Here is an 11,255-nt window from a genome sequence, read left to right on the forward strand (position 1 = left end):
CAGTAGAACCAGCGTCAACTCCAACAAGATTAATGTACTGGCAGAATTAGCCCATTAACACTGTTATCTTATCTAAGCATAAAAAGTACTGTGGGCAAAAGAAAAGTTGGTATTTCTTGAGGTTTCCTAAGCTGCAGTGTATGCGACGCCACTAGTTTCAATTGTCAGATATGTCAAACTGAAGAAGCAACTTCACATATAGGCACATGCGCAGCCTCTAGGCATCTTCACTTCACAGGGGTAGGAGTTTATTTTTATTTAAGTTGCACAAAACTGTCAGTGCAGTCTCATGTATTCCCAGATTAAATTAGTATTCATAGCTGGCAAGGAAAACATATGCAAAAGAGTAGTTCTGTTGTCAACTGTAATAACATGAAGCAGTAGAATTACTTATAAGTCAGATAAGCTCTCAGGTAGTGGAAAAAGAATCTGGTTGTGAGTGAAAAAAGAAAAAAAGGAAAAATGCAGGAAGCCACAACTTTAAGTTCAAGATCCTTCTGAGCCCCTTAGTATCAGAATTACCACTTAAAAACGCACAGAACACATTCACTATTCATTTCAAATTAAGTCTTCTAAGGTCACGGAGACACCCTACTATGCATACAACCCAAAATACAACAAAGTAAACTTAAAATTTGGTTTCCCAGTAAAATTATTGCTTTCAGAGAAGATATCAAAATACCAAGAACAGCTGCATACTCTTGTAAATGTTGTACTTTGTCCCCTTCACTTAACCGTTTTACACCCGTGTCTGTTTCTCCCTTTGTAACAGCTTACAGCCATCTCTTAGAAGCTGGAAAGAAAAATATCAAAGTACACAATGCTTCATTATTCTGGCAGTTCTCACTGAGTGCTGGACTGTGCGTGCTCATTTTTCCTACTAGGTCATTCACAGTATTAGGACAGTACCTTTTTTGCTTCTTAGAATAAAGGAGCATAAAATGGCACCCCTACCTACAACACCGTAACACTGCCAAAGGAATGCTGACATCTTTAAGCATTTAAAACTACTAAACAAAGTTGCAAACCCTATCTCGACTACAGAGAGAAAATAAAAATGGTAAAGAATTGGAATCTCATCAAGACCGACTAAAATATCCTTCCAGTCACGTTACTACAGTGCTGTCCCTGTAGCCTTCGATGCAACTTGAAGCTCTTTCTGTGAAACCAGAGAAATAGCAAACAGTCCTTGTTCTAAACTGCCATGTAATCCAGTGGTGCTAGATAAAGAATTAACGTGCTCAGTGCATACATTCAACACAAGCTAGAGAATGGCTATACAAGAAAAGCCCAAGAATACTCAGTAAGTTTCAGTGTTAGTGCTTGAAAATAATTAAATTTTATTGCCATGTTAAGGTAGCATGGTGGTTACGTTAGAAACATGAGGGTTTACAACTTTTCCAAAAATTCGTCAATCTCTCTGTGTAAAAGATTAAATCCTTTCCTCATCTCACTGTGAACAACGCCTGAAAACCTCTATTTGGAAATAAACCACTCCCAGCAGAGCTAGAAATTGCATGGTTACTTCTCTTCCCACAGCATCTGCTATTTCATTAGTTTCCTAAAGACGCGATACTGTATTCAGTATTTCATGCTCTCAGCAGCCTTCAACGGAGGACTGTGATTTACTTCTTGCTAAGAGGAATGCTTTCAACTTCACAGCTACAGAGAGTTGCTTATTTTAATAATCAGTCTTTAAAGTAAAGTTTGAGACAAACTTTAAACTATATCAAAGTCGGCTTAACACTTGCCTACATTTTAATCAGGTAAATAAATAAAGGGCATACTTCCGATGAGTCAAATCAGTTCCTTAAAGGTCATTCACTCCTTTTTGCTGTGCTCCAGCACCCGGTATGGTGGAGCAGAAACTCCTCTGGAACCATGTTGCTCCTGCACTATTGGCAGTGTAGCAGGTGTATAAATTTCTGGTGTGCTGTCATTGTTTTGCAGGGCACCATAGGAAAAGGAAGCTTTGAGGTCAGGCTGAACTGCAATCCCTTTGTCATGCATGTTTTGCATGCCTGAAAATAGCAAAAGCAGAGATTAAATGTTTAAGAACAAAAACACATTCTTCCTGTACTCTGTTAAATCACCAAATTACACAGGCTGTGGGTTACTGGCACGTGGCTCATCAGATCCTTGAACATTAAATGAAAGAATGCTTTTCAGCTAAGCAGTAAAGCAACTAACGGAGGAAATTACGCTGTAGTGAATGCAGGATTGCAATCATGTATTTATCAAATGCTACATGTTTCTTGTACAGATCACCAGAAAGACAGTTTAGCTATACTTCAAAAAATAAGTTTCTGTTCCTTCTGGCCTCTATCGTTTGCCATGTACCTCAGTCTTCCCCAGTAATCACTTCTTCCTGCTTGATGAAGACCAATCCCAAGTAAATGCTCAAAACCTGTAATCTTCCCAGACAGTAGCTAATGGGACTGTTGCCACACTCTCTCTGGCATCAAAGGGCCCAGAGTTAAGTGTCACCAAAGCAGAAAATGATGCCTTTCCTGCTTCACAAAAAACATGAATGCACACCCCTCCACGAGACAATCAACCAAAGAGAAAGGAAAAACAAAGAACAACTTTAAAAAGACTCAAGTTTGAGTGAAAACCCAACAAATAAAAGAAACAGGGCTATAAACCATTGTTACCTGGCATAGCATCCATTGATATATAGGGTTCAAACGGTACAGATTTCTTTCTATTTCTTGTGATCAGGAAGACACCTAGAAACGCTATGAGGCATCTGAGAAAAAACAGAAGATCTTTTGATATGACCGTGAAAATGGAGAGGAGACAATGCTTGATGACAGGCCCTCAGAAAAATCAGCACCTAGCACAGTAAAGAACTCGGAACTAGAAGAGAAAGATCTACAGAGTGAGAAAGACTTCTCAGTTGAGTAACCCTTTTTGACAGTACTGAAATGTAACTAGCAATCACGACTTCGCACCTTTACCAAAATGCAGAGAGAAATTTTCACATTAATCTTGACTAAGAGCAGAAAGAAAGCATATAGAAATTTTATCTGCTTTGATGACATTCCAGGATTTTACAGCCTAAATTATGCAAAGTTTTCCATGGATAAATACACTGACAATTGTCAATCTTCATTTTTACAGCATGCTGACAGAGGAAGACAGTTAATAATACTAAACTCCCAACTGTTGCTTGTTTTCCTGTATTAAATTGAAAAGCATTTCAGGTTGCCCCCTGCTTATGGAGAGTTAATCACATCAAACACTGTAGTTAGGACTAAACGTTGAGTTACAAAGTGAATGTTTTACTGATTATATCTGCATTGTGTGAATGGCCATGCCCCCTAAGAAACAGGATTCCTGAAGTCTCGTAATAAGACAGTGAAAGCTCAAATAGATGCCCAAGAGATCACTGCTTCTGATTATTTTACAGTTCTAGATTGGTGAGCAGATAGCCTGAGAGCATTCCACTTCACCTTAGAAGGTGTGAATACACTTGGAAAAACAATCCATGTGATTCAACACCCAATAGGATCTCCAGTACAGTCAGCAGGACATTTACTGTGAAGTGCAGAAGTTGTACAACTATACATAACCTACTGTGATAAAATTCCTCTAGAGCATCCACCATCACTCAGATAAGGTATGGAACTATGGGCCACTGTGTGCTCTAAGAGCACAGTCAGTTTGTCCTCCTTCACAGTAGGTTACACATCCCACGTATACACACATACACATGTACTTACATACGGATTTCTAAAATTTAGCCATATGAAGAAAAACTACTCAGTTTTCTATCAGGGAAACTTAAAACACTTACCCAAGTGCAAACATACATATATGAAGAACATCTTCACCAGTGAAATCCAGGTAGAAAGTTGCTCCTTCAAAAGGAAATAATTCACAATGGCTTTCTTCCCAGGTAACATGAGCAATTACTGCTGCATCTCTAGTACTGGTCCCTCCAGAAACTAAGTCATGTAAGATCACTATTTGTATAGTTAGCATGTTTAGTTGGCTTTTTTTTTTTTTTTTTTTATGGTCTTAATACAGAAAAGCATGGTCTGATTACCACTGCAACAGAAACTGTACGTTTACAAACCTTTTAGAATTTGACCACCAAAATAACAGTGCAATTACTATGGCCACAAGTAAACCTGTACAGCAGCACAGCAACTAGTACAAAGCTTCCAATATTGGGGTAGGGAAGGAAATAGTGTTAGAACTGTTGCAGGTCACTATGCAAATGAGCCTAAGCTGAATTCTCACCAGATAGTTATTACCATATAAACACAAGAGACCACACTCCCCAAGACTGAACAAGAGACCAAACTGGATCTCTCTAACTACAACAGAATAAAAACCCTTGACTCCAATTAAGCATACACAGCTTAAAAACATAAGATGACAGATGTCACTGTTGCCCTAGATGTCAACAGGATAAAAAGCCTGACCTACACACCCTGGCTCCAATTCTACATCTCTAATAGAGGTAAATAAAGTTGATTAATCTGAGAGTAGCATGTGACTTGGAACGTGACAGGGAACAAGCATTAGACAAAGAGTAGGCCACAGTCTTTCACAGTGTTGAACAGAACTAAAAGGCAATACGTAATTTTAAGGGGGCAGGGGACTATTGTCCCTATGTATCTAGGAGGGAATTACTATTTACACAGATAGTGCATCTGCTTTATTGTGATGAATACTTTCTCTAGTGCCTTTTTTCTTCTTCCCAGTTTTACTCATACATCTAAGAAAAACCTTCAAAGCGCTTCCTCAGGTTTCAAGCCTAAGTGGGTTTAAAATGCTCATCTTTGTTCATAGACAAAACTTCCTCTGTGCAGCTAAGGTCTAAGATTGGAGTCATCTGTACAAAATGAAAACTACCTACAAAGTTGAAAGCAGTTGCATCCTACATACAATGCAAACAAAACCATCAAGAAGAAACTCATAACAGGTGTGACCAGAAGAAAAAAACACATTAAATGAAATGAATTCACATTTTGAGAGAGGAAAAAAGGGAAAGCAAACCAGCTCCAGAAGAGAGATGACAAGAAAATACAAGTCATTGTCTTGCTGGGTATTCACATTCCTCAGCTGTAGCTAAGAATTATTTTCCAAAGTCTTTTGCCCCTCTTTCAGAAAGAATCAACATGCTGTTTTGAGCACTGTTACCTGCTGTGATAGCTACTGTTGTGGACAGGATGTAGCCAATGCTCGCAATTTGAGATGAATCATAGAGCTGTGAAGCTTGAGCTAAAAATCTGCAACGCAGTGACAGATGACAGAAGTTAACTTGGGAAGAATACTCAAACTGCAGTAGCTAACATCAACCAGCCCACTTCTCCTTTCTGGAGGTACCTTTCAAGTACCTGGTGAATACATTTAAGAAACTTTACTCTTTCTCAGTACACCTACATAAGCATCCCCTAGAATTAATAGAAATGATAGATGAATGAACATTCTGCTGTACTAACTAAAGGCAGTTCAATTACAACCACTGACATTGGGGCCAGGACATCACTTGCATTCTGAACAGTTCCTTATCCTTGCTGCTACTTGTGTTTTTACATTATCGTAAGAACAAAGGGGAAAAATACAGAGCACTTTGATTTCAGTCAGTGCAAATACACTGTATTTCATTAGCCACCATTTCATTCACGCTGGTGTTTTACAAATACTAGAATGATCTATAAATTTGAGATCAATACTACTTGGTAATGTCACTACATGGAAAAGCAAAGAATGCTATCTTAGGCTCCTGTGACACAGATTTGAAGACAGGTGACACAAGAGGCCAGACCTTCACACTAAAATTTGATCAGCATTCTGGAAATCAATAACAAACATCTCACTAGTTAGAGATCTGCCGAACCAGCACAGTTATGGAAGAGAGAGATGGTCTTAGATGGTCTTACGTTGCTTGAAAGACTGCTGTAGCAATCATGCACACCAACATGATATAGAATATCGGGTAGTTGAGTTGGAGGTTTCCTCGTATTGAGACAACAATCATGCCTGCCACAGCCTTCACTGTCACAACAGTCATGGAACCTGCAAATGTTTATGAAAATACAGCTGAACTATGTCCTTCTCAGCAGGACAAGAACACTGCACATTCACTCTATATGTGACGAGCAGCTGCAAACAAAGTCAAGATATACACATACTCAAACCCTTCTCTTGCAGGGAAGGTATTTTATCTCTAAACATCAGTTATATTCCCAACAACATTACCACTGTGACCTTCAGTAAATCACAACATTTCGATATTAGTTTTTCTTGTCAACAGGGCTAGGAGCATCTACCACTTGTCTTAAGCGTTTAAACATTATTACACAATCATACTACGGAAGGATAAAAGCTATCATTTCTGATGACACACTGACATGATTAATAAGACTAAGGAAGTTTTCAAAACAATCCATATCAACTTACCCAGCAAAGCCACCAACAGGAGAATTATTACAATGTAGTTTGCATTTTTCTCCTTGTAAAAATACAGTAGCAGGCAGAATATGATGATTTCTACAAGCTACAAGAGAAGAGAAACCATCAGATGTGGAGTTTATGGCATTGCCAGTAAATGGAATACTGAACAAGTCAGACATTAAAAATCACAAAACAGGACAAATCAAAGGAAAATGAGGATCGTACGCAATTACAGACCAAGCTTAATCCCAATCAAATACTGATATCACAAATATCAGCCTATTTTCCATAATGAGGTTGTGTAAATGACCCCTGCAGCACACATCTAATTTAATAGGCAAACTTATCTCTGTTAAACAGATTTTACAATATTATTAATGAGACAGTGATGGCTCAAGAAAAAACGTCTGTCTAGGAAAAGCGCAGACCAAGTATAACATTTGGGCACCTCTTGGACAGTTGCTCTCAGCTGCCATCAATACTACTTCCACAGGCTGAAGCTGACAGGTCAGGGAGAGAGCAAGCTATTTTAAAACTTTTCAGGTAAAGATACTTAAATTCTAACAGAGTAATTCAGAGAGAGAACAGTAGGGTTACAAGTTGCACGTGCACTGTGAAACTGACACTGGCAAAAGTGACATAAGTCCATTAGCAAGTACAAAGAAATACCTCTAGCACTTATAACAAAAAATACTTTAAAACCTCTCAACCAGGAATATGGCAGAAAACATTCCCGTATTTTATGGGCTATCTTACCATATACAACAGAAATGGCCAGCTCACTAAATGCCTAGTGATATTTTCTCCTGTCATCTTCTCATGACTATTAGGTCCAAACGTAATCAGCAGATAAGTTCCAACAATTGCCAAACCACAACCTACAAAGGACAAAACATATCGCCCTTCGGCAACCAAAGGACAAAAAAAAAAAAAAAAAAAAAAAAAAAAAAAGGAAGAAGTGGACAGTTAGTAGGTTAGTATGGATGTATGGAATTACGATCTCATGTGCATATAGCCATGACACCATGCACAGTCCTCCAAGTGACTCATTCCTCTGCCCTTCATGCCCTACTTTCAAATTGTTATAATTAAGAAACCTCAGGCGATAAGTATGCCACGATTTGAGAAAAAAAAAAAAAAAAAAAAACTCATACCAAGTAGCATTTGCTAAAATAACTGTAGTCACAAGATCTGCATCTGGGGCTTATCATGCCTTGCACTGCCTACAGCCTATTTTCCAGAAAGCAGAAGAATGAATGTTCCAGCTCTGCAAACACACATATGCATGAAATGTGGCTGATTCAGTTCTACCTAAGCAAACGCAGTGCCAGGGACCCAGGCTCACCATGCCTGACTCTTAGGTCATGCTTTGCATAGGTCAGCTTGTGAATGGAGGAAAAAAGTGAAAAGGAAATGCAGTACTTACTCAAAAATTCCTTGGGCTTCCATTTTTCTTTAATAAATATAATTCCTATGATTGCACTAGCTGTAAAGACAGGAAAGAAAAAAAAAAAAAAAAAAGAAACAGGATGATCTATATATTGGTCCAGCAATCAGTTGTCTCGCACTAAAACGCTTTCAGACTTGCATGTCAGTCATCTCTTTCCTCTTACCTATAACAGACACTGCGCTGAGAGGCACAATCAGTGAAAGAGGAGCAAAGGCATAAGAAGAAAACACCCCCAGTTCTCCCAGAACCAGGAGAAAAAGTCCACACCACCATGTCTTGGTTTTGAAATAGGCTCGGGGATCTTTGGAACCTGCCAACCGGATATGGCTGTATTTCTAGAAAAAGGGGATAAAGGAACAGAAGCTGTGGCATGCATGACACTTTTTAACACAGGATATTTGAGGCAGGATCAATATTTGTTTCACGATACTCACCTGGAGGTTGAGTGCAATACTGATAACAAGATGCCCAAAAATAGCTAGTAATGCACCAATCAAATTCTCCTGTAAAAACAAAATAAATATAAAGATATTACATTCACCTACTGGACCTTGAAGGAAGTTGGGGTTTCACGCACAATCACAGATCACAGAATCACAGAATCACCCGGGTTGGAAGGGACCTCAAGGATCATGTAGTTCCAACCCCCCTGCCTAGCAGGGCCACCAAACACACACATTCAGATCAGGTTGCCCAGGACCCTGTCCAACCTGGCCTTAAACACATCCAAGGACGGGGCATCCACAACCTCCCTGGGCAGCCCGTTCCAGGGCCTAACCGCTCTCCTTGTATAGAACTTCCCCCTAACATCCAACCTAAATCTTCCCTCCTTCAATCTGGAAGACAGCAGAATTAAAATGGCTCCTTCGAATACTCTGCAATAAAATCTGTTTTTATCTTCTCCATGTGACAGGAAAATTCAAGTAACTTTTCTGTAGCTACATTCCAAATCTGTGAAGCTCAGGCAGAAGATAATCCATTATGAATTGACACTCCATGAGAGAGCTAAATTAATAAGTGCATATTTGGAATCTTTGCAGGAATGTTTCTCAGCAGGAAAGAACAGACTGCTAAATGCAACCTATCCGTTCATTCTTTCCTTTAAATATCTGTTTTCATAATGGCTTGGCATTCAGCAGCACATGGATCAGAAACATTTGCATTCTGTGAATCAGCTTTCAAGAACTATTCTGCTCTTCTCCACCTCACCTATAACATCTGCTGGTTTAGTGGGCAATTTAGCTGCATTCAAAAACCCCTGAGATACCTTCCCACAACAGATAGTAAAGCTTGCATAAAAACTTGCAAGCCCGGAAAAAGCTCATGTTAATCTGGAGAACTTTTATAACCACCCAAAACTGTGTTCTAAATGAAATTTTTATACACAGAAGTTATGGCATTCAAGAGTAGACTGGAGTAAAAATATGACCTTATAAGAAAAGGAGTCTGCGTGTGGCTGCACAGAAACTGCTGCTGTGGCCAGTGGGACTTGCTGAAGTTGCATGTGTGGACTGTTGCCTCCTTCCATTTTTGTTTGTTTTTCAGTCTCCTGGACGACAGAACTCTTTAAAGAGGCTTGAACTCTGCTGAAGTTAGGTCATTTGTGACTTGGTACCACTTCTTCCCATCCATCCTGCTTTGCTTCTTGAAATTCTCTGCAGCTTGCCTGCTTTTCTTCCTCTGCAGGGTTATGCTGAAAAAGAATAGGCACCACAAGCAGAGGTGTAGATAAGCAAATATTTCTAGCAAGTTAAGCGGCATAGCATCATATTTCTCCAAGATGACACTAAGAACAATGTAAAAGAAAGGAGAAAAAAAAGGAGAAAAAAAAAAGAATCAGTTCAGTGAAGCCAATGGTCAAAAAGCTGTAATGAAACCCTGTGGTAAGATAGTCCATACGTAAAAATCCCCAGAGTCAAAGCAACAGCTGTACCTATCAACAGAGAAAGTAGAATTTCTATGCCTTCTCAGAAAGCCTCAAGCACAGGAACTCACTCTTCCCAGAGCTCACAAACCGGCCTGGCCACAGAGGGGGACATTTAACAAGCTATGCCATTTGGAACGCTCGTTCCCGAAGTCTCAAAGGCTCCAAGCCCTGCTTTGCCCCCTCTCCTGCCTACAAACTTCTTTCATTAGCTCAGGACACCGCACGACGTCGGCCTCACAGCCCCACGCTCTGAGCGGCTCCTGGTGCCGCTGGGGGGGCCGTCACCACATCGCGCGGCTCCAGGCGGGACTGCCGGGACCAAACTCACCGCACAGCACCATACGCACAAACCGGTCCCCGGTCCCGCACCACGGCGGCTCCTTCCACTAAAGACCTCAGAAAGCATCTGTGGCCCTAAGGGACAGACGTGGTGAAAAGATCCCTTCGCACAAAGGGCCACACGCTGCATCAGGGCGCGGTCCGACAAACAGGTGAGGGCTCACCCGGTGCTGCCCACAACGGGGCTGCCGAGCGTTCCTCAGTCCGACCTACGGCCTCAGCGCGCAGCTCAGACCCACACCGTGCCTGCCGAGCAGAGATCGCTAAGATTCACGGCCCGCCCCGCGCAGCCTCAGCCCCGCGCCGCACTCACCCGGCGGCCCGCAGCTCCTGTCGCCGCCTAGCCCTGCTCACCTGAGGCGGAGGGAAGCCCTCGACCCAAGGAGAACCTCTAACAGCAGCAGCGCCTTACCTACGGCCAGGACATTCCTAGAGCCCGGTCCTGAAAGCAGCAGAGAGCACTCCCCAATTCCACAGCATTCCTGTCCCAGAGGAAGACCGCCGCACCCAGGCACTCGCCTTCTAGAGTCACCTTAATGCGCATGCGCCAGTCGCCAGCCTCAAGCCACCTTAACCAGCTGCGCACGGGGCTGCTTTGAGAGCTTGCCTGTGATTGGAGGTCTACCGGAATTTTGAGAGAAACAGGCCTGATGATTGGTGCAGATTGGGGGCCGGCCACTGTCGCGGTAACTAGGGCTATTGCTCCTTTAGTGCGCCGCGCCGCATAGCAGGATGGGAATTGCTTGTCCCGTTGCCGGGAGGGGCATACGATGGTGCGGTCCTGGCGGTTCGGTTTCGTTTGCTTCAGAAGCGAAACGGTGGTCCCGTTAAAGTTCGTTGTGTTGGGTGCGCGAATCTCGTGGCTGTTCTGGAGCAGCACGAGGTGCCTCAGATCGTAAGGTCCCGCCCGGTACCGTGCAGTGAATCGTTCACAGCTGGAGAAGGGAAATCCCAACGACGCGAGTGATTTTCTTTCAAAGCACAGTATTTATTAATGAAGGCAGTCAGTACGAAGTGATGCCCGGAGAAATTTATATCTCTATCAATTGGGTGTGCATGAGGGGCAAAACTGAACTCCTTGGAAACATTTGGACCAGCACAGGGGGATGGGGAGCGCTACCACTCCCG

General features: G+C 41.8%; 1 protein-coding gene across 2 annotated transcripts; it reads right to left on the minus strand.

The window, feature by feature from the left end:
- Positions 1-1,316: 1,316 nt before the first annotated feature.
- NIPAL3 (NIPA like domain containing 3) lies at positions 1,317-10,678 on the minus strand. 2 transcript variants are annotated; one of them, XM_042833897.1, is made up of 12 exons: positions 10,540-10,678; positions 9,291-9,554; positions 8,296-8,364; positions 8,025-8,196; positions 7,838-7,897; positions 7,168-7,289; positions 6,418-6,514; positions 5,898-6,033; positions 5,155-5,243; positions 3,800-3,863; positions 2,655-2,749; positions 1,317-2,021 (listed from the first exon to the last, which is right to left on the minus strand). In XM_042833897.1, exons 2-12 carry the CDS (start codon positions 9,387-9,389, stop codon positions 1,822-1,824), a joined length of 1,203 nt encoding a protein of 400 aa, XP_042689831.1. In that variant the 5' UTR covers positions 9,390-9,554; positions 10,540-10,678; the 3' UTR covers positions 1,317-1,821. The 2 variants fall into 2 exon arrangements, with proteins under 2 accessions (XP_042689831.1, XP_042689830.1); XM_042833896.1 differs by having other exon boundaries at positions 7,168-7,313.
- Between the last annotated feature and the right edge of the window lie 577 nt (positions 10,679-11,255).

Source organism: Centrocercus urophasianus, unplaced genomic scaffold (assembly GCF_019232065.1).
Source record: "Centrocercus urophasianus isolate 14NV4802_14NV808 unplaced genomic scaffold, USGS_Curo_1.0 seq_43, whole genome shotgun sequence".
Taxonomy (NCBI): Eukaryota; Metazoa; Chordata; class Aves; order Galliformes; family Phasianidae; genus Centrocercus; species Centrocercus urophasianus.

Excerpts from the sequence above, each read along its gene's own strand:
- NIPAL3 (XM_042833896.1), bottom strand. The coding sequence starts at position 9,389 with ATGGAAGGAGGCAACAGTCCACACATGCAACTTCAGCAAGTCCCACTG. Across the intron at positions 6,515-7,167 it reads GGCCATTTCTGTTGTATATG|CTTGTAGAAATCATCATATT; the intron begins GTAAGATAGCCC and ends CTTCTCTTGTAG. Across the intron at positions 2,750-3,799 it reads ATATGTATGTTTGCACTTGG|ATGCCTCATAGCGTTTCTAG; the intron begins GTAAGTGTTTTA and ends GTTTTTTCTCAG.